Source organism: Carcharhinus amblyrhynchos, chromosome 1 (assembly GCF_965287045.1).
Source record: "Carcharhinus amblyrhynchos chromosome 1, sCarAmb.v2.hapA, whole genome shotgun sequence".
In the NCBI taxonomy this organism is placed as follows: Eukaryota; Metazoa; Chordata; class Chondrichthyes; order Carcharhiniformes; family Carcharhinidae; genus Carcharhinus; species Carcharhinus amblyrhynchos.
In genome coordinates this window covers 179,743,426-179,766,939 of record NC_137324.1, presented here as the reverse complement: position 1 = coordinate 179,766,939, position 23,514 = coordinate 179,743,426, and the positions used below count along the sequence as shown (strand labels likewise).

At 44.1% G+C, this 23,514-nt stretch overlaps 2 protein-coding genes across 5 annotated transcripts in view; one reads left to right on the top strand and one right to left on the bottom strand.

Annotated features, from left to right (window-relative positions):
• Positions 1-977, top strand: part of LOC145350940 (NACHT, LRR and PYD domains-containing protein 3-like) — a 28,095-nt gene extending 27,118 nt beyond the window's left edge. For both annotated transcript variants that reach the window (XM_080200458.1, XM_080200449.1), the window contains one exon: positions 413-977. In XM_080200458.1, the coding sequence (XP_080056584.1) occupies positions 413-758 (346 nt within the window). In that variant the 3' untranslated portion in view covers positions 759-977. The remainder of the gene's footprint in view (positions 1-412) is intronic.
• A 4,164-nt stretch (positions 978-5,141) lies between these two features.
• LOC145350931 (B-cell scaffold protein with ankyrin repeats-like) overlaps positions 5,142-23,514 on the bottom strand; it is a 232,404-nt gene continuing 214,031 nt past the window's right edge. For 2 of the 3 annotated variants that reach the window (XM_080200418.1, XM_080200437.1), the window contains exons 13-17: positions 19,047-19,110; positions 16,443-16,472; positions 11,581-11,639; positions 9,236-9,275; positions 5,142-5,824 (exon numbers count right to left, since the gene is read on the bottom strand). In XM_080200418.1, coding sequence (XP_080056544.1) covers positions 9,240-9,275; positions 11,581-11,639; positions 16,443-16,472; positions 19,047-19,110 — 189 coding nt within the window. In that variant the 3' untranslated portion in view covers positions 5,142-5,824; positions 9,236-9,239. The remainder of the gene's footprint in view (positions 5,825-9,235; positions 9,276-11,580; positions 11,640-16,442; positions 16,473-19,046; positions 19,111-23,514) is intronic. The other variant, XM_080200427.1, reaches the window with a different exon arrangement.

The following is a 23,514-nucleotide window of genomic DNA, read 5'->3' as shown; positions in this document are numbered from 1 at the left end:
GTTCAAAAAGGCTTTGATAAAGTAAATGGGAAGAAAATGTTGCCAGTGACAAGACGGTTGGTGACCAGAGAGACACATAGCTAGATTGGAGGTGGGAATTCTTTATAACTGGGTCCTTGTGATTTGGAAGGTGCTGCCTGAAAGGCCAGTGGAAGCAGATTCAATAGAAACTTCCAAAAGGGAACCAAATATTTGAAGGGAAAATGTTCAGTGTTTTTGGGAAAGCAGGATTGTGACTAATTGAATAACAGTTCAAAGGACTAGCATAGGTATGAGGGTTTGAATAGCCTTCTGTGCCATATGATTTCTGATTGTAAGAGGAAATTCTGTCAGTGGAGTCCATATGAAGAAAGTAGGTGTGAACTAGTTCTGACCTTTCTAACTTTTGTCAATTGTAACTATTACTTTGCAGGCTAATTGGACACTGCCTTCAAGAGGAGGGTTTGGTGAAACTGTCAGAGAGCCTGGAACCTTCCAATTCGGGACTTCTCATCACAGGGTTCAGTGATGACCATAATCAATGGGAGGGTTGGTGTGACTGGATTCTTCAGCGGTGTCAACTGTGTGACAGTGAGAAACTGGGCCATTTTCTCATGAAAATCTTTCATGAATTTCTTCAAAACAAGACATTCATATGGATGCCACAATGGTGTAAACAGCTGCAGCAGCTTCTAAAAGACAGGATCAGGAAATGTAAGACAGAGGAAATCAGAAATAAACTGGAGAAACTCAACAAAATCATCAGTCAACACTGCTGAGACAACTATCACCACTGTCCAAGTTTAAGTAAATATCTTGGATAATTTAATCGATAAGCTCTACCAAAAGGGCTAGTACAGGGATGATGGGCTGATTGGTTTCCTTTTATATGATTCAATGGGCTCTTGATCATCATAAAATGCTTCACAGAACTGAATTACTTTTGAAGTGTAGTTTCTGTCATTATTTATGGCAAGTGTTACCTGTTTAGACTAGGGGGATCTGGCATTAACTGGAAATTCTCATACATTCCCAATACCCCCCCACAGACCCCCAGCAACACACACTCCCCATACTCACCCCCCACACACCCCCAGCAACACACACTCCCCATACCCCCCCATACACCCCCAGCAACACACACTCCCCATACCCCCCCCATACACCCCCAGCAACACACACTCCCCATACCCCCCCCCATACACCCCCAGCAACACACACTCCCCATACCCCCCCCATACACCCCCAGCAACACACACTCCCCATACCCCCCACACACCCCCAGCAACACACACTCTCCATACACCCCCACAGACCCCCAGCAACACACACTCCCCATACCCCCCCCATACACCCCCAGCAACACACACTCCCCATACCCCCCCCATACACCCCCAGCAACACACACTCTCCATACCCCCCCATACACCCCCAGCAACACACAGTCCCCATACTCGCCCCCCACAGACCTCCAGCAATACACACTCCCCATACCCGCCACACACACCCCCAGCAATACACACCCCCCATATCCCCCCCACACACCCCCAGCAACACACACTCCCCATACACCCCCACAGGCTTCCAACAACACACACTCCCCATATCCCCCACATACCCCCAGCAACACACACTCCCCATATCCCCCCCACACACCCCCAGCAATACACACTCCCCATACCCCCCACATACCCTCAGCAACACACACTCCCCACATCCCCTCCTACAGATCCCAGAATGGCAACACAGCCCCCATTCACCCGCGCCCCACTCTCAAAACCCATGCTGTAGTGACCACAGACATTGCTGTTTGGCGAGTCCTGAGGCTGCAACACTGCCACTTCAAAGATTTTCCAGCCCATCCACCACCTGCAACAGTGCTTACTGCTGTTTTCACCAGGACCCAGAGTCAGCAAGAAGACCTGAGGTCAGTGCTCAGTCCTGAATCTGTGCTGAGAGACCATGATTGGACCCTGTGAACAACAACAGGCAGCATGGTGGCTCAGGGTGTCATGTGGCACTGCTGCCTCACAGCACCAGGAACCTGGGTTCAATTCTGACCTTGAGTCACTGTGCAGAGTTTGCACATTCTGTGTCTGCGTGGGTTTCCTCCTGGTATTCCGATTTCCTCCTAAAGTCCAAAGTTGTGTGGGTTAGGTGGATTGGCCATGCTAAATTGACCCTTAATGTCAGGGGGATTAGTAGGGTAAACATGTGGGGTTACGGGAATAGGGCCAGGGTGGGATTGTGGTCGATGCAGAATCAAAGGGCCAAATGACCTCCTTCTGCATTGTAGGGATTCTATGATTCTAATGTTCTGTGAACAGCCCTCCATCCCTCCACACACTTGCAGGCCCACCCCCACCGAAACGCAAAATGGCCACCACGAAACAGCTGCTTCTGATCAGCACAGACCAGTTTGAAAGCAGAGACTTCCCTCCTCATTCACCCTCACAGATCAAACGCCTGAATGCAACTTTTATACATGGTGTTTTCCTGACCGATCTGGCTGCAGCAAACAAGGTAATTAAGGCAGGTGAGCCGGGACGATTGGGAGTGAAACTTCCTAATTACATTGTGATGAATGCAAAAAAAAATGCAAATTGACATTTTGCCCAATCAAACCGATTTTTTCTGGAGAAATGGGAGTGGGCACAAAGCAAAGCTCCGTTCTCAAGAGTTGCATTAGGCCCGATTTTACGACACTTACCCACCACAAAATGGGCATGATGAGGTAGTAAAATTCCACCCACAGTGTGTAATGATTGCTTTCGATTCTAACTTTCAGTGCCTGATTTGGGGAAGGACAGGGGGTGGAAACAGCATATAACCCTCTCTCACCCTCAGCATTCTGTGTCGACCAGCCCCAGCAGCCAGAGAATGGCAGGGGGCAGACCAATGCGGGTCGAGTGGGACTTCACCCCTCACTGGGGCAGTGGTCCTGTGCTCTGGAGCTGACAATTGGTCGGTAATTACATCAGTCCTGGCAGCATCAGTATGGTGTCAATGGGTGCTCCCGGAACTGCAGGAGGAAAAAGATCAAAACTCACGGATCCCCGGAACAGTTAAGTCCAGGCTCGAGGGCTGGGAAGGTTTGGGTGGGTCAGAGAGAAGAGTGGGGTGATGGGTGGGCTTGGTTTTAAGGAAGGAAGCGACTAGTCAGGAAGGCAGGAGCCTCAACCTGGTTGGGGCAGCCTGTGATTGGCAAAGGGCAGCCCCCCCCGCAAATAGTGAGCCAGCTCTTCCTTGCTGCCCTTTACCACCTGAAGTTAAAAAATTAGACTTTCTGCTCCCTCCTGACTGCCCACGTCAAACAATTTATGGGGTGAGCAGTGTATTCCCAGGGTCAACTGGCTTGATAACAAACCTATTAGATCCTGGATTATTTATTTGGATACAGTGTGCAGGAACTCAATTCAGTGCCCCCTCTGCTGCCCCCCCCTCCCCCTGAGCTCAGGGATGAATGGACATATAGCGAGATGGGCACAAGCCTTTGTTTCACATTTCCCCAATCGCATTCCTGACAGGAAACATGCCCGCCAGAGGCATGCAAAATTCAGCCCCTCAACTGTAACACTGTAATAGTTTTAATTTTATTTGTCAGTCACAAGTTGGCTTACATTAACAGTGCAATGAAGTTACTGTGAAATTCTGCTAGTCGCCATGGTCCAGTGCCTGTTTGGATCAATGCACCTAACCAGCACGTCTTTCAGAATGTGGGAGGAAACCGGAACACCCAGAGGAAACCCACGCAGACACAGGGAGAACATGCAAACTCCACACAGTGACCCAAGCCGGGAATCAAACCGAGGTCCCTGGTGCTAACCACTGTGCCACTGTGCCGCCTGTTTTTATTTTAAACTGTCTACAATCAGTGAGTGTGATATGACCAATTAATTGTTTATAATGCCAGTGGTTGGGCAAAGAATGTTGGCCAGGACATCAGGAGCACCCCTTCTTCTTGGCTTGCAGCTGAAAAGGCAAAAGTGGTATCTCTGACAGTGCAGCATTCTCCCGGCACTGAAGCACCAGTCTACATTCCTGCTGAAGTCATGGAATGAAGATTTTTACTGGCATTCTTCTTGCAGGAAAGACAGGAAACCAAGACTGAGTCTCAATGAATCTTTGTGGCCACATTTCCGAATTCTATGGAATCCCTACTGTGCAGAAGGAGTCCATTCGGCCCATCAAGTCTGCACTGACTCTCCAAAAGAATTGCAGCACCATCTCTTTAGCAAATCATTAAACTGAGGCCTCGTTAGTTTCCTCCGGTGGCTATCGGGAGTTTGCTGTGCCAGGATTGGTCATCTGATTTGGTGTCTGATTGACTATAAGGCTCTCTGATACAATAAGTCTCCCCACCAGGGGTCCCAGATTGGAAATTAGTTGTCTTTGATTGAAAAATATTTTCCTCTCTCTGCATCATTTATCAGCTGTAAGGTAACAATTGTAATTGTGATAATGGATTTTACAGTTTCAAACTGTGAAGGTAAAGAGCATCATCAGCTCAATTATAAAGAAAGACTGCATTTCTATAGTGCCTTTCACAATCTCAGGACTTCACCAAATGCTTTAAAATTATTGAAATATGTTTTGAAAAGATGTCACTATTGTAATGCAGGAAATTTAGCAGCTTTTATGTGCAAGATTCCAAAAACTACAATGTGATTTAAAAAAGCAATTATAGCTTTTAAGGATGTTGTTTGGGAGATAAATATTGCTCCAGGACACTAAGCAGGATAGTGCAGCACTCCCTCAGTACTGACCCTTTGACAGTGCAGCACTCCCTCAGTACTGACCCTTTGACAGTGCAGCACTCCCTCAGTACTGACCCTCTGACAGTGCAGCACTCCCTCAGCACTGACCCTCTGACAGTGCAGCACTCCCTCAGTACTGACCCTTTGACAGCGCGGCACTCCCTCAGTACTGACCCTCTGACAGTGTGGCACTCCCTCAGTACTGACCCTCTGACAGTGCAAAGCAGGGAGTGTCAGCCTGGTGTCTTCTGACTCAGAGGAGATGGTACTCGTACTAGTTGCACTTTCTTCATTCTTACTGCATTGTCATTAATTCTTTATATAACTTAGTTACTTTACTGTCCTCTGTTTAAGTTACTATGGCAATCTGGTAGTGATAGAAATTTCCTGGCAATTTATTTTGAGAAAGTGTCACTTCCCTCCAGGCCATTTGTACAGATTCACTGGATTTCTTTTTGTCAGCAATGAATATTTCCAACAAATGCATTTATTCATTATGAATATTTCACAAAGTCAGAATAATGAAATGACAAAGCCCACCATTAACCCAGGCAATCAGTAAAAAGCACAATTCACAACTGCTCAGTGAAGGGATTAATATAAAAATTCAATGCAATCTCTATCCTTGGGAGTTGCAGCGTTTACAAATCTTAAATTCTGAATTCCAGAAACTGGATATCTTGTGCTAGAATGAAATATTAGCAACATTTGTATGGGTTTTTTCCTGCTGATGGGAATCCACAATAACTGTGGACTGAAATCACCAGACTGAATCTGCAGATTATTTCTGAATGTGAGTGGGCAGAACATTGCAAAGCTTATTTATTACCCATGGCAGCTCCCTCTTGTCTGTAAAGTAGAAGAATCCAATGATATCTATAATGGAACAATATCCCCATAATAAATTATACCTCAGAGTTCAGGCCTACGGCTGATTATCATTTTGTATCTTCATGTCTTTTGTTAAATGTTACTGTGATTATAATTTCCAGAATCTTGAATTAAATTATGCAGATTGAAATGTATCGCTGACTGAAGTCTCAAGTCTTTATATTTTGGAAGTAAAAACATGAACGTAAGCCATAAACCTACAAAAAAATAAAAAAAATAAGATTACTAGGCAGTTCCATTCATCACCGATTTGTAAAGTGTAGCTACTGAGAAAGAAATGGGATTAATCAACAGCCTCTGCGGCAACATTTATACAACACTTTTCTCAAAATCTGGATGTGTCAAAGAGCTGCGCATTGAAGTTAAGTGTGGCTGCTGCTGTAATGTAGGAAATGCAGCAACCAATCTGTGCACAGCAAGATCCCACAACAACATTGTGATAAATGGCCAGTGACGGATGGTTTAATGTCTCATCTGAAACTTCTGGTGGAATTTTACAAGGACATGGTATTAAACTTGTTTAAAAGGATAAATGTTATTATGGGGGTTCTGTGAGTCTTCTGATCTTTCTCCCCTTCATTGAGGGAGCAGGTCTTAGCAAGTCTCCAGCTCCTCTCAGGAACCTGCCCATTTCAGGATTTCAGTGAAGTTCTCACTGGCTCTGCATTGGCTCTTAGGAAGTCTCTGGAAGACTTACAGACTAAGATAATCAACTCTGAAACAAGATCGCAGGAGCTAATTTAATCATCTGCTCAATGATGAAATAAAAACAAAAAATGTTGGTAGCAGCTGTGGAGGGAGAGAGAGTTAATGTTTCAGGTCTATGACCTTTCAGAATAGCTGATGAAAGGTCATCAAGTATTTCCAGCATTTTCTGTTTATATTTCAGATTTCCTGCATTTGCAGTGCTTCATACAGCAGATAAAGTACTCTTTTTATTGTCCAATGGCTCTTGAGCTCCTTTAATGCATAACTGTGACATTCCAGCAGCTGATTGATTGGCACTTTGAGTAACTCAGAAACACCTTCATGATCACTATCTTTTTGCCCATATAAGCTTTGTTCACTTGGCTGTTTTAAAAAGAAATAAGATTACAATAAAATATCCCAGTTTTGGTTGGTGGTCTTTAATTGTGATGATGAAATATTGTGTGGCAGTGATAGAGCCAATTTTCCTGGGCTCTAGGGAATGAGATCCACTTCAGGAACAGCATTGCATCCAACATCACCATTTCACACCCTGTTTGCTCTGAATTCCCTTTTGTAAAATGTCTCAAGTTGCTTCATAGGAGAGTCAATCAGACACAATCTAACACAGAGCCATATAAGGACATATTAGGTCAGGTGACCAAAGGCTTGGTCAAAGAGGTTGGATTTAAAGATCGTCTTAAAGGAAGAGAGATGGAGAGAGAAAGAGAGAGAGAGATTTTGGGACGAAATTCCAGAGCTTATGACCCACTCAGTCAAAAGCTTAGCCATCAATGGTGGAGTGATTAACATCAAGGGTTCACAAGAAAACAGAATTGGAGTAATGTAGAGAGCTTGGAGAATTGTGAGGTAGGAGGAGATGTCAGAGATAGGGAGAGGGAAGGACCAGGGAAGGATTGAAAATATGCTTGAGATTTTTTTTTAATTGAGGTTTTACAGGCAGGGAGACAATTCAGTCTGTGAGGGCAGATGGTGATGGGTCAATGTGAATGGGGATATCCCTGCTATTTCTCCTCCAGTATGTGTAAAGCAGATTCCCAAAGGACAACATCATCCTGAGACACTGTAATTCAGACAGCCAAAATATCAAAACAAAACTTTTATCAAAAGCCCGAATCTGTAACTTCTTAATGTGTCTCTCTGCCCCTAACAGCTCTTTGTTGTTTTTTCTGTGAATACCTTAGTCATGACTCACGATTAGGCCTGGATCCTCGTATTATATTACAGCTCAACGTGAGACCCTGCAGTCACCAAGAAGGAGATATTTGCACAGCAACAGTGACTTCAGTTACAGTGCTGAAGGAGGGCGGTGGGGCATAATGAAAGGGAAAGGGGCCAATGGAGGAAAGAGAGAAATGCAGGATAGTGGGAAGTGTTCAGGAAGCTTTTTTCATTTATGTGCCAGGTAATGACTATCACAAGAGAGAATTTAATCATCTCCCCTTCACATTCAATGGCATTACCATTGCAGAATTCTCACTATCAACATCCTGGGGGTTGCCATTGATCAGAAAGTGAACTGGATTAGCCATCTACAAACAGTAGCTACAAGAGAAGGTTAAAGGTTAAGACTCCTGCAGCAAGTATCTCACCTCCTGACTCCCCAGAGCCTGTCCATCATCTACAAGGACAAGTCAGGGGCACGATGGAATTCTCTCCACTCACCTGGATAAGTGCAGCTTCAACCACATTTAAGGAGCTTTGATTTGATTTGATTTATTATTGTCACATGTATTAGTGAAAAGTATTGTTTCTTGCATGCTATACAGACAAAGCATACCATACGTAGAGAAGGAAAGGAGAGGGTACAGAATATAGTGTTACAGTCATTGCTAGGATGTAGAGAAAGATCAACTTAATATGAGGTAGGTCCATTCAAACGTCTAATGGCAGTAGGGGAGAAGATGTTCTTGAGTTGGTTCTACACCTCAGATTTTTGTGTATTTTTCCCGACAGAAAAAGGTGGAAGAGAGAATGTCCGGGATGCATGGGGTCCTTGATTATACTGGCTGCTTTTACGAGGCAGCGGGAAATGTACACAGAGTCAATGGATGGGAGGCTGATTTGCGTGATGTACTGGACTTCGTTCATGACCCTTTGTAGTTTCTTACGGTCTTGGACAGAACAGGAGCCAGATCAAGCTCAACATCATCCAGAACAAAGCAGCCCATTTGAACAGCACTACTTCCACAAACTCCACCACCAATTCACAGTGGCAAGAGTGTGTACCATCTACAAGATGCATTGCAGAAACTCATGAAAGTTCCTTTGACAGCATCTTCGAAACTTGCAACCACTATCACCTGGAAGGTTAAAGGCAGCAGATACATGGAAACACCATTATCTGGAAGTTTCCCTCCAAGTCACTTACTATCCTGACTTGCTGGGTCACACAACTTCACTGTTGCTGGGTCAAAATCTTGGAACTCTCTCCCTAACAACTCTCTGGATGTACTTATACCACACTGATTGCTGCGGTTCAAGAAGACAGCTCAAGACTACCTTCTCAAGGACAATTAAGGACGGATAATAAATGCCGTGCTAGCAAGTGATACACACATCCCATGAAAAAAAAAGCAACCTTTCATCCACCACCCGTCTGGCCCAGTCAAACAATTGTTCTTTCCCATCTGTGATACGTTTAGAATGAGCAAAAATTACAAACATTTTTATTGCCCCTTTGATTTTGCTCCCAATGGTGTTGGAATGTTAATATTTAATTCTTAGAAGCTCCACGGCAGTCTGAGAGGGTTGGTAATTGAAAATTTAAGTGATTGGAAGTATAATTGGCACAGATGCATCAATTACTGATAGGTTATAACTGGGATTAACTGTGGTGGGCAGCAGTTGAACAAGAGTTCCAGCGCAAAACCAAATCTTTAATATAAATTACATTTTACCTTTTTATTTTATGTTTGTCAGTTTTGCATGGACACCAGCCTGAAATACAAAGTGTCGTAGATTAAATGGCAAAAGTTGTACGATGCTCAATCACACTGACATTCACTCATACGTGGTCACACTTACATACACACACAGACACACCCACACATTCATAAATACCCCTATATACACAAACATACATCCAAACACTCATGCTCACACACACTCACACTATCCTCACGTACAGACACATGTCCATACAATAGTAAACACACTCAAACAAAAGAAACATATCTACACACAAACACAAATTGATAAGACTGATCTAACATTTATGCCTCCCATTGTACATTTACTATTTTACCTGCTAATTTGTTTCCAATCCACTTGAGTCAGATCTCTTTTCAACTCATTGGAATTACTGCCCTAATTGAGAATTTTTACCTTAACTGTTTCTTGTCCCTTTTCCATAACTATTATTAAATCTAAGGATATTGTGATCATTATTCACCAGATGCTGAAACATGTTCCACTTACCCCTCTGCATTCCCCAGTCCCAGATCCAGCTTTCTTCCTCATTGGGATGGAACATACTGAACAAAAGGTTCTTGTGCAAACATTTCAGGAAGCCCTCCCCCTCCTTGCTCTTTACACGTTACTATCCAAGTCTATTTCAGGTAAACTGAAGTCCCACTTTATTACTACTGCACTGGTTTTACATTCTTCAGAAATTTGACTGCAGATGAGAGGCATCTGGTGGAACTGGAATTCAGTTAGTCCAAGTAACCTGCTCCATTGCCCAATCAGGTCTGGGATCAGCATCTGATGAATCCATGTATGTCTCATTATCCCATTCTGGGTCAGGTCACTGTGCTCTGTCCAATCTGCAGGAATGCTAGATATATTAAGTTTATTTAAAGTTCATTAATTTATTAATCACAAGTAGGCTTACATTTGCACTGCAATGAAGTTACTGTAAAAATCCCCTAATCACCACACTCTGGCACCTGTTTGGGTACACTGAGGAAGAATTTAGTATGGCCAATGCACCTAACCTGCACATCTTTGGACTGTGGGAGGAAACCAGAGCACCCGGAGGAAACCCACACAGACATGGGGAAAATGTACAAACTCCACACAGACAGTGAACCAAGTCGGGAATCAAACCCAGTGCACTGTGCCATCGTGCCACCCTGTGTACTGGGAAGGAAGTCCCAGTGTATCTGTATTTTTAAAAATTTATTAGTCACAAGTAAGACTTACATTAATAGTGCAATGAAGTTACTGTGAAATTCCCCTAGTCACTATAGTCCGGCGCCTGTTTGGTCAATGTACCTAACCATTGTATCTGGACATGCACTGGGAAGGAAGTTTCAGTGTACCTGTAAGTGGGAGAGTCTGTAAGAGCCCTCAAAATGTTTCAGCTAAGTGTTGCTGGCCTTTTGAAGGTTCTTCATGAATTATTTATGTCAATTGTAGTTATTCCCACCTAACACCTAAAATGAATTAATGGCAATTCACCAATTTATTAAGAATGACTTTCAATGAATTCTACCTTTCCTTCTAGTTTCATTATGTTTAAATCTACTTGAGAGCCATCAGAATTTTACAGCTGTGTATAATCTTGTGGGTGAGTTTGGATGGGAAAATTGTTTTTTTTGTATTTAGAAAATAGAACGTAGAACACTACAGCACAAACAGGCCCTTCGGCCCACAAGTTGCGCCGATCACATCTATATCTACCAAGCCATAGAACTATCTGTAACTCCCAATGCCATTAGATCCCATATACTCATCCAGAAGTCTTTTAAAAGACCCCAGCGAGTTTGCCTCTACCACCACCGACGGCAGCCGATTCCACTCACTCACCACCCTCTGAGTGAAAAACTTACCCCTAACATCTCCTCTGTACTTGCTTCCCAGCACCTTAAATCTGTGTTCTCTCGTAGCGACCATTTCAGCCCTGGGAAATAGCCTCTGAGAATCCACCCTATCTATTCCTCTCAACGTTTTATAAACCTCTATCAGGTCGCCTCTCAACCTTCATCTCTCCAGGGAGGAGACCTAGCTCCCTTAACCTATCTTCATAAGGCATGCCTCCCAATCCAGGCAACAACCTTGTAAATCTTTTGAGGGTTCAGAGTCTGTGAAGTTGGTGATACTAAATTAGGAATGATGTACGCCAAAAGACAACAAAAATCATCCCCATTGTGTTTGAAATTTTTATGGACAAAGCTGCCTCAAAATACATCTGTCCAAAGACTAAATCGAGAATCCTGCTGTAGCCTACTGGACACTGGGAGCCCATCATTCTTCCTGTAACGAAGGAGAAACAGATCAGATACTTGATCGATTACTGTACCATTTGTCCTCTAGCTGTTGGCACGCTGTACACATTGTCATCATCCTTTGAATTAGCATCTGCAAAAGAAAACATTACATTAAATTAAAATAGGCACACAAACAGGCCATTCGGCCCAGCTGGTCAATGCTGGTCTTTCTAATTAACATAAGAACATAAGGACATAAGAAATAGGAGCAGGAGTAGGCCATCTAGCCCTTCGAGCCTGCCCCGCCATTCAATAAGATCATGGCTGATCTGTCGCTGCTCAGTTCCACTTTCCCGCCCTCTCCCCATAACCCTTAATCCCCTCTCTTATCAAAAACCTATCAACCCGCGTCTTAAAAATACTTAGCGAGGCAGCCTCCACCACTTCAACGGGCAGAGAATTCCAGAGATTCACCACCCTTTGAGTGAAGAAGTTCCTCCTCAACTCCGTTCTAAACCGCCCCCCTTTTATCTTGAGGCTGTGCCTCCTAGTCCTACTGTCTTTTTTGAGCAGGAAGAGTCTCTCCACCGCTATCCTATCCATCCCATTCATCATCTTATACGTCTCAATGAGATCTCCCCTCATTCTTCTAAACTCTAACGAGTACAAGCCCAGTTTATTCAGCCTCTCCTCATAGCTCAACCCTCTCAACTCCGGTATCAGCCTAGTAAACCTCCTCTGCACTCCCTCCAGGGCCAAAATATCCTTGCGCAGGTGCGGCGCCCAAAACTGCACACAGTACTCCAGCTGCGGCCTCACCAATGCCCTATACAGCTGCAGCAAGACCTCCCTACTTTTATATTCAATCCCCCTCGCTATGAAGGCCAGCATCCCATTCGCCTTCCTGACCACCTGCTGCACCTGCAAGCTGGGTTTTTGCGACTCATGCACAAGGACCCCGAGGTCCCTCTGCACCGTCGCCTGCTGCAGTTTTTCGCCCCGTAAGTAATAGTCCTTCCTACCATTCTTCCTACCAAAGTGGACCACCTCACACTTGCCAACATTAAGTTCCATTTGCCATTTCCTGGCCCATTCGCCCAGCCTATCTAGATCCTTCTGCAGACTCTCCACACCCTCCGCACAATTTGCCGTTCCACCAATCTTGGTGTCATCAGCAAATTTCGACACCCTATACTCGGTTCCCTCCTCCAGATCATTTATATAAATGGTAAAAAGCTGAGGCCCCAGCACCGACCCCTGGGGCACTCCACTAGTCACCATCCGCCAATCCGAATAGCACCCATTGACCCCCACTCTCTGCCTCCTATTTGACAACCAATCCTCTATCCACGCTAACACCCTACCCCCAACTCCATGTCCCTCGACCTTCTGCAATAACCTCTTGTGAGGTACCTTGTCAAACGCCTTCTGAAAATCTAGAAAGACCACATCCACCGGCTCTCCTCTATCCACTGCCCTAGACACATCCTCATAGAACTCCAATAAATTTGTCAGACACGACTTCCCTTTAATGAAACCGAGCTGCGTCTGCTCTATCAAGCAATTCCCTTCAAGATGCCTTCTTCAAACAAGCCTTCTCTCATCCTCTTCACTTCACCCTTTAACCATATCCATTATTCCTTCCTGCTTCATGTATTTATCTACCTTTATTTATTTGCGGAATTGAGATCTTGGGCACTATTTTCTGAAGCTTTTTTTTATATGGCATATGGATGTTGCCCATCACTAATTGCCCTTGAATTGAGTGGTTTGCCAGGACCATTTCAGAAGGCATTTCAGAGTCACATGTAGGCCAGACTAGGTAATGACAGCAGATTTCCATCCTTAAAGAACACTTCTGAACCAGATAGGCTTTTCCGACAATTCATTATAGTTTCACGGTCACCATTATGTCTTGCAATATATTTCACATGTATAATTTAATTTAAATTCCACCAGCTACTACGGTAGGATTTGAATCTATGTTACAATAGGGCATTAGCCTGGGCCTCAGGGTTACTGGCTCTGTGACATTACCACGATGTCACTGTCTCCCCAGTTATACACCTTTGTGAATTTCGCAAATAAATTGATGAAAACCTGTCCAATTACTGGTTAATTAAAATACTTGTCAATTAAGGAATGATTGGATAATGTTCCTTTGAGTATAGAAGATTAAGGGGTGATCTAGTTGATGTGTTTAAGTGATTAGAGGAATTAATGGGGTAAATAGAGAGAAACTGTTTTCTTGGGGGTTGGAAGGGCAGATTGGGATGGGGGGCAGGGGGGTTCAGAAGAAGGAAATAGAAACTTAAAGTGAGAGTCATGATGTGGAGTTGCTGGTGTTGGACTGGGGTGGGCACAGTAAGTAGTCTCACAACACCAGGTTAAAGTCCAACAGGTTTATTTGGTAGAAGGAGCTTTCAGAGCGTTGCCCCTTCATCAGGTGAGTGAAGAGCTCAATTCACAAACAGGGAATAGACACAAACTCAATTACAAGATAATGGCTGAAATGCGAGTCTTAACAGGTAATTAAATCTTTACAGATGCAGACAATGTGAATGGAGAGAGGATTAAAGAGATGTGTGTTGTCTCCAGCCAGCTCAGTTAGTGAGATTATGCAAACCTAGGCAAATCGTGGGGATTACAGGTAGTGTGACATGAACCCAAGATCCCAGTAGAGGCTGTCCTCATGTGTGTGGAACTTGGCTATCAGTTTCTGCTCAGCAATTCTGCATTGTCATGTGTCGTGAAGGCCGCCTTGTAGAACGCTTACCTGAAGATCAGAGGCTGAATGCTCTCGACTGCTGAAGTGTTCCCCAACAGGAAGGGAACACTCCTGTCTGGTGATTGTTGAGCGGTGTTCATTCATCCATTGTCGTAGTGGCTGCATGATCTCTCCAGCGTACCATGCCTCGGGACTTCCTTTCCTGCAGCGTATCAGTAGACAACGTTGGCTGAGTTGCAAGTGTACGTATTGTGTGCTTGGTGGATGGTGTTCTCACATGAGATGAAGGCATCCGTGTCGATGATCTGGCACGTCTCGCAGAGGTTGCTGTGGTAGGGTTGTGTGGTGTCGTGGTTACTTCTGAAGGCTGGGGTAGTTTGCTGCATACAATGGTCTGTTTGAGGCTACGTGGTTGTTTGAAGGCAAGTAGTGGAGATGTGGGGATGGCCTTGGCGAGATGTTCGTCTTCATCAATGACACGTTGAAGGCTCCGGAGAAGATGTTGTAGCTTTTCCGCTCCGGGGAAGTACTGGATGACGAAGGGTACGCTGTCCACCATGTCTTGCATTCCAATCATTATCTTGTAATTGGGTTTGTGTCTGTATATGTCTTGTTTTTGAATTGAACTCTTCATTCACCTGATGAACGAGCAGTGCTCCGAAAGCTCATGCTACCAAATAAACCTGTTGGACTTTAACCTGGTGTTGTGAAACTACTTATTAAAATGAGAGGCAGGAAGTTCAGAGTGATGTCAGGAAGGACTTTTCACATGAAAGGCAGTGGAAGTCTGGAACTCTCCGCCCCAAAGCAGTGTTGTGATTGGGAGTAAGTTGAAAATTTGAAAATTATGGTTGATAGATTTTTGTTAGATAAGGAATTAAGGGTTGTGGAACCAAAGTAAATGGATGCAGTTTAAGATACAGATCAGTCAAGATCTCACTGAATGATTGGAGTGTGTTCAGGGCCAACTAGCCTCCTTTTGTTCAAATGTTTGTAAGTTCTTCAAGAGGTGTGAAGGAAGAACCTTCTACACTCACCATACGTACACACAACTGTGGTTTTGGGCATTTATTAGCAAACACCCCCATCTCTACTATACAGGCTGTAGGGGCCTGGAAGAGCTCAGAGTGGACTGCAGACAGTCCAAAATCTCCCCAGATAAATGTTGGTAATACATAGCAGATTCAACAATGTCCCTAAGCAAAAACTGGGCCATGTCCTCGATGACAGCTACACCTGAAACAACCGATCCATTTTGTTAATAAATGAAAGTAGGAATACCTTCCCCAACCCTGGGGATTTTAAAACACCTTTCAATCAATGAAGCACTTTTGAAAGTGTATGAAGTTTGCACACAGCAAGATTCCACAAATAGCAATGTAATAATGACCCAGATTATCTGCTTTTTCAGTGTTGCTAAGTGATAAATATCGCCATGAGGACACGTGCCAACACTCTTCAACAAAACAGTGGCTGTGGAATATTTTACAGATAGAGCAGATGGGCTTCAGTTTAATGTCTGATCTGAATGCACAGCACCCCCTCATCACTGACCCTCTGACAGTGCGGCACTCCTTCAGTTCTGACCCTCTCATAGTGTGGCACTCCCTCAGCACTGACTCTCTGACAGTGCAGCACTCCCTCAGTACTGACCCTCTGACAGTGTGACACTCTCTCAGTGCTGATCCTTTGACAATGTGGCACTCCTTCAGTACTTAGCCCTGCGACAGTGCAGCGATCCCTCAGTACTGCATTGGGAGTATCCTCCTTGATTTCTTTACTCTATTCTCTGGAATAAAACTTGAAGTAACAGAATGTGACTGAGAGGTGAGGGTGTTACCCACTGAGCCACCACAGATACAAAAGGTTAAATGTGTACACTAACTGGGGACACCCATAATCCAATAATCAGTACCAGATGTAACAACTGAGATTTTCCTTCTTGTTGTCTGTCTTATCAATTTGAGACTTGTATCTTATCTAGAACTGTACACCACAGAGAGAGGTGACTTAGCTCACTGTGACTCTGATCATTCTTTGAAAGAGTTATCCGGTCAGTCCCCCACCTCCTGCCTTACCCCAAAGTCTGAAAACCAGGCTGTTTATCTAGAACTGATTTTAAATCACAATTTTAACATCAATTTTGCCTTTAAATAAATCTTTAAATGTTTTTTTAAGGAAATTAAAATGTCTTCTTAAATTTCTTGAGATAGTAAAATTACTCACCATCTGAAAGATGAATAATTTTGAGTTTACCTGTAAATAAAAAAGCAATATATACTTGTTAATTTGGGGATTGTCAGCTCTTTGTCATCATGAAATATTCAATTGTTCTCTCCCTCATTCTCTGATGTGGAGCTTGTTGGTAAGGCTGGTATTTCTTTCCCGTCTCTAGTTGCTCTGAGAAAGTGTTGGAGAAATATTTGTCACCATGGTTATAGTTTCGAAAGGATGGCTCACTGGGCCACATTGTTGTGGGACTGGAGTCACATCCAGATCAGAGGAGAAAACAGCAGATCTCCTTCTCCAATAGACCAGGTGGGTTTTTTTGTATGACAGTCTAACAGTGTTTATCACAATCTAACATCAATTTTACAGATGCCAGCTTTTCATTATCAGGTTTTAAAATATTTAATTCAAATTCTCAAACTGGGGATTAGCAGCTTGCGTTCTCTGTACTAGGAGTGCAGGTTAGGAGATGAGGAGCTTAACAATATAACTACAGCATTACCATGAGGAGTTATACTGGACTCTGTTTTTCTCTCTCCACAGATGCTGCCAGACCTGCTGGGATTTTCCAACACTTAAAGGAATTCCTGTTAGAGTCTCACTTGAAGGGAGCAGACTCTGGTGAATTAGTCAGATCTGATTCGCGACAAATTCCTGTTCCTCCAATATTCATTTAACGATCAGGAAAGAAAGAGTTGCATTTCTATATGCACCTTTCACAATTTCAAGATGCCTCAAAATACTGCACAATCTTCAAACCATAGTGGGTCAGATCTCAAACAATGATGAGACTGAGTATAGAAAAAAGATAGAGAATCTGGTGAACTGGTATGACAACAATAATCTCTCCTCAATGTCAACAAAATGAAGGAGATAGTCATCGACTTCAGGAAGCATAATGGAAAACACGCCCTTGTCTACATTAACGGGGATGAAGAGGAAATGGTCAAGAGCTTCAAATTTCTAGGTGTCCAGATCACCAACAATCTGTCCTGGTCCCTCCATGATGACGGTATAGTTAAGAAGGCCCACCAATACCCCTACTTTCTCAGGAGGCCAAAGAAATTTGACATGTCTGCTGTAATTCTCATCAACTATTTCAGCTGCACCATAGAAAGCATTCTTTCTGGTTGTATTACAGCTTGTTGAAGAGTCATCTAGACTCAAAATGTTGGCTCTATTCTCTCCCCAAAGATGCTGTCAGACCTACTAAGACTTTACAGCATTTTCTGTTTTTGTTTCGGATTCCAGCATCTGTATTATTTTGCTTTTATCTTGGTATGACTCCTGCTCTGTCTAAGATTGCACAAAACTACAAAGGGTCGTGAACGAAGCCCAGTCATCAGGCAAACCAGCCTCCCATCCATTGCCTTTGTCTACACTTCCCGCTGCCTCGGAAAAGCAGCCAGCATAATCAAGGACCCCATGCATTCTCTCTTCCACCTTCTTCCATTGGGAAAAAGATACAAAAGTCTGAGGTCACATATCAACTGACTCAAGAACAGCTTCTTCCCTGCTGCCATCAGACTTTTGAATGAACCTACCTCGCATTAAGTTGATCTTTCTCTACACTCTAGCTATGACTGTAACATTACATTCTACACTCTCTCCTTTCCTTGTCTGTGAATGGTATGCTTTGTCTGTACAGAGCACAAGAAACAATACTTTTCACTGTACACTAACATATGTGACAATAATAAACACAATCAAAAAGTTCCTTCTCAACTGTAGTTACTGTCAGAATGAAGGAAATGCAGAAGCCCGTTTGTGCGCTGCAAGATCCCACTTAGATAAATGACCAAATGGTCTACGTTTTTGTCAGATTAGTTGAGGAGTAAATATTGGATGGACACCATGGAAAATTCTCTTGCTCTTTTTCTATATCGGGCATACAATGAGTATGGAATATTGATCTTTCAATTAAGCCACTGACTTTGCACTGGGAGCAAGGTCCCTGAATGTTTATTCAAAGAGAATGGTTAATAAGGTATCAAATTATGTTACTTTTCAACGGTCTGAACTCTACCAGGATTACTGCACAAAAACACTCTTTCCACTTTCTCTGCTCCACCCCTCTCATTTTTCTGTATTTCCTCCACTTTTATATCAGATTTACAGCACATAAACAGGCCATTTGGCCCAACTGCCCCATGCTTGTGTCAATGTTCTACAAGAGGCTTCTCCCACCCTTTTGGCCTTATCAACATATCCTTCTGTTCCTTTTTCCCTCAGGCTTTTATTCAGCTTCCTCTTCAACGTACCCCTGCCTTTCACCTCCAGTATACTATAGAAGATGTAAATGTGAACAATCAATGAGTTGGGATTCGAGGCGATAGGTTAAATTGAAGAGTTATTACTGATACAGATTCCACAAGCTCCTTCTGTGCATTGTATCTTTGTTTCAGAAAAAAAGTGATTCCTTCATCCTTTGTTTGTTTGATTGGAAATAGATTCCAAAATCCATATCAGAGAAGTAATCTTTGAGGCTGTGTGGCCTCGAAGATTTCCAATCAGTAAAAATGACCATGAAAAGTGACAGAAGTCCCAAGTTGAACCAACAAGACAGTTTTAACAAATAAATCAAGTGAATACATGTATTACCGTAGAGATCGTCCACATCCTGTCTGTCCTTTATAATGTTCTCTCTGAGCTTTCGCAATTTCTTCTTAAAAAAGGAAGATAAGCAAAGCAGTTAACCTTGAGGTTCTATACCTCTGCAACAGACAATTGAACTAGACAGACAACAACAACAAATGTATTATTTATATCGAGCAGTAAAACACCCCAAACTGCTTCCCAGGAGTGTCATCAAACTGAATATGACACCAAGCCAGATGCAGGGATGTCAGGAGCAGTTGGGCAAAAGCCTAGACAAGGTGGTAGGTTTTAGGGAACATGTTAAAGAAATGAGGCAGAAGGGTTTCAGGAGGGAATTCCAGAGCTTAAGGCCCAGGCAGCTGAAGGCACGGCCGCCAGTGGCAGATTGATTAAAATCGTAAATGTGTCAGAGGCCAGAATTAGAGGAGCGCAGAGATCTCAGAGGGTTATAGGGCTGGAGGAGGTTACAGAAAGGACTGAGACCAGGGAGGGATTTGAACATGAGGATTTGTTATTAAATGTATCTCCCAGTCATTATTGACAAAGCATCATTTCAGAAGGTTGCCAGCAGATGTGCCTTAGTGGGCAGCATGCTTGGCGCTGAGATGTCAGACCCACCATCCCCAATATGAAGAAATAGGGAGGTGGGCTGGCCAGAGACATGCCCCTGTGCTCTGGCACTTGGTTGAATTTTGTTGAATTTGTATTAAAATAATTACAAACAAAAAACGGGCCTGATGCCTCACCCCACTCACCAACCTATTCCCCACCCTACCACATATTTCCCACGCCCTGTCCACAGCAATCTATGCCACCTCATGGCCCCAGCCAGCCAAGGCCCCTCACATCCTCCATGCCATTCTATGGTGCTCTACCCATCCCATGAACTCTCACATCCATTATGCATTTACTCATCCCCATGTCCCTTTATCGGCTCAATGTCAACTTAATCCCTGCAAAATAAGAAATGTTGTGTTTGGGGTGAGACTTAAGAGTTCTGGCCTCATCTGCCAATTTTATCATCATGGACAGCTGCAACATTTTTCCAAAAATTCAGGCCTTGCTGTAGGGTCCCAACGTGAATATTGTTAGTCAGCTGTGGATAATCCCCATTATCAATCATGATGCACTGGACTGTAGTGGGAATAGATTGGCAGGTGCAGTACAACAATCTTCAACGTCCACCACTCAACTCCCACCTGAAGATGGAGGTGACAATTGCCCTTGTGTGGGATCTTTGCCAATAGCTGATATTTTGTGATCAGCTCTCAAATACACATCAAACTATTTTACTGAAGAAGCATTAACTCTGTCTCTCTCTCTCTCTTCACAGATTCTGCCAGGACTGCTGAGATTTCCAGAATCTTCAGTCTTTTGCTTTCATCAAATTACTTTTTTACAGGGAACACCTATGTGTATTGGTATCTGGGCTGCCTTCTTAGTCTCTTTCCTTTATTTTATAAATTGTTTCATTCTCTTTCTTTCTTCTTCTGCGAATTGAGTTTTCTGGGAATAAGAACATAAAAATAGGAGCAGGAGTAGGCCATCTAGCCCCTCGAGCCTGCCCCGCCATTCAGTAAGATCATGGCTGATCAGAAGTGGATCAGTTCCACTTACCCGCCTTCTCCCCATAACCCTTAATTCCCTTATCGATCAGAAATCTATCTACCCGTGATTTAAACATATTCAACGAGGTAGCCTCCACCACTTCAATGGGCAGAGAATTCCAGAGATTCACTACCCTCTGAGAGAAGAAGTTCCTCCTCAACTCTGTTCTAAACTGCACCCCCCCCACCTTATTTTGAGGCTGTGCCCTGTAGTTCTGGTTTCCTTTCTAAGTGGAAAGAATCTCTCTACCTGTACCCTATCTAGCCCCTTCATTATCTCTATAAGATCCCCCCTCAGCCTTCTAAACTCCAACAAGTACAGGCCCAATCTACTCAATCTCTCCTCATAAGCTAACCCTCTCATTTCCGGTATGTTCAAATATTCCTGTGGTGGATCTTTGAGATCCTGCCTGGGCATTGGGAACGTTAACAGCCTGCCACAGCTGCAAGAGAGGTTTTATGGGTGAGTATAAGCAAGCTGAACGAGAGGAACTGGCCTCCATATTCCTGGGGTTAGTGAAGTTGTTTAACTGCATCGTCATGGATCCCTCCTTCAACTCAACCAGGGACATGCAGCTGAAAAATCACCTAGCTGAGCAGCTGAGGGATGAAGTCATCTGAAAGGGACTTAACGGTGATAAACCCCAATTATCAGCTCTGACGAAGGGTCACCCAGGCTCGATGTGTTTGGAGAGAGAATAGAGCCCAGATGCTGTCAGATATGCTGAGTTTTTTTTTAGCATTTTCTGTTTTGTTCCTGGCTATCCTTCTTTGCAATTACATCATCCGATCATAGAAAATACTGGATTCCGAAGACCAGGAAAGAGGCCACATCAGGGAGGTGACTGTCTGCCCAGATAGGGATGTAGACCTCAGGCCGAAGAGATAGGTGCAACTGACAGCAAGCACAAAGCCAATCCTTGCTGTCCAAACTCTTCGAGACAGAACCTCTTCCAAAGAGGCACTGGAATTGGAATTGGCCACTTCAACAGGACTGCACTCAACAATCACTGACATTAGGTATGGTAACTCCATCCAGCATAACTCCATTCCTCTTCCCTCATTACAGCAGATCCAAGGTCCAGCAAAAATAATGGAAATGCTGAGGCCCTCAGCCAAAGACTGACGTAGAAGGTTTTTGCCAGTTTAGGGGCGATTGTCGGTGACGCCATACCAATGCCTCAAGCAGACGGCAACATTCACACCAAATCCGCTGTGGAATCCAAATGTCGCTGATGTGCTTATGAGGGAGATACAAACTTGATCCAGACGGTGATCTGTCTACAGTCTCACCTTTACCATCTATTCTGCTTCAGCTGTCAATGAAGACATTGGGAGATTTCACTGGAAAGCTAAACATCCACCGATCTGAAGGATTCTAAACCGCTGAGGTGCTGAATGAGGATCAAGGTCGAGAGTATGGAGTTCTCTGGCAATGGGAGGGAGGTGAAGCAACTCATCCTGCTTGGTTGTCTCAAGAATCAAGTGTTGACCAGGCTTCCTGATCTGATGGGACACAGTGTTGGAGAATACAGCTGTACTGATGGGAAGCTGATGTTACTGGTCAGGTGATGGTTACTGATATTGCTAAACACTGCCAAGCTTTGAGAGGTGGACTTTGTCCAGTGCAGGGAAACGACTCCACACCAGTGGTCACACCCATGACACTGAGCCTGTTGCTGGAGGGTAACTTCAGAAGGCCATTCCCACAGGGAAGTTGCTCAACGTCAGAAGTCGAGTGGATGATGTGGGGGCCAAGCAGCCCACTTAACATGTAGCGGAAGTTGGACGGACAGCTGGCCATATCCAAAGTGAATAGGAATGGGATCGTGATGGGGAATCCTGGAATATATGTGTCAGGGATTCCGGGATGCATTCAGTGTGAAGAAGCTGACTCCGGTTCCAGAAGGAGATGCTGAGGTGTCAGGCACAGGCTGTAACTGGAGTAGTCAGTGCTGCTGGTCATGTGCTCCCTGGAGACAGGAGCCATCGAAACCCCTATGTGATTGCCCCATTACAAATCCCTGAGTCCCTCTACGTGGCTGCCCCATTACAAATCCCTGAGTCCCCTACACGCCTGCCCCATTATAAATCCCTGAGTCCCCTACGTGGCTGCCCCATTATAAATCCCCTACGTGGCTGACCCATTACAAATCCCTGAGTCCCCTACACGCCTGCCCCATTACAAATCCCTGAGTCCCTCTACGTGGCTGACCCATTACAAATCCCTGAGTCCCCTACATGATTGTCCTATTACAAATCCCCGAGGGCCCTATTTTTTCATGGGAAACAAATTGAAGTAGCAGTTTGGAGGGGCAGAGCCAGTATCTCAAACAAATGCCGGATACCATTCAACTGGAATCATTTGCCCAGAACAGAGATGAACAATGGGAATGGTGCCATCAATGTGGATTCCAATATGTTGGCTGTCATAACTCAATTAAACCTGCTCATTGGGTGACTGATGGCAACTATATGTCTAGTTGCTGGGACAGCAGCACTCAAGCAGAGAAGTGTGTGGACTGTAGAAGTATTCATGAAGAACCTCAGCTGAGACGGGGATTGAACCAGTCGCTCTGCAACACTAACCAGCTGTCCAGCCAACTGACCTAATGAACCCTTTCAACCTTACACCTCGCCTGAGGTGTAGTGATCCTCAGGTTAAATCACCACCAGTCAGCTCTCTCCATCAAAGGGGAGAGCAGCCTATGGTCATCTAGGACAATGGTGATTTTACCTCTGTTCTATTAAAGCCTTTCATCTTGGTAAAGGTCTTCATAAGCTTAGCCATCAGCCTTCTCTTTCCTGAAGAAAAGAGCCAGCTTGTTTAAAATGTAGAATCACAAGTTACTGAGAAACCACAG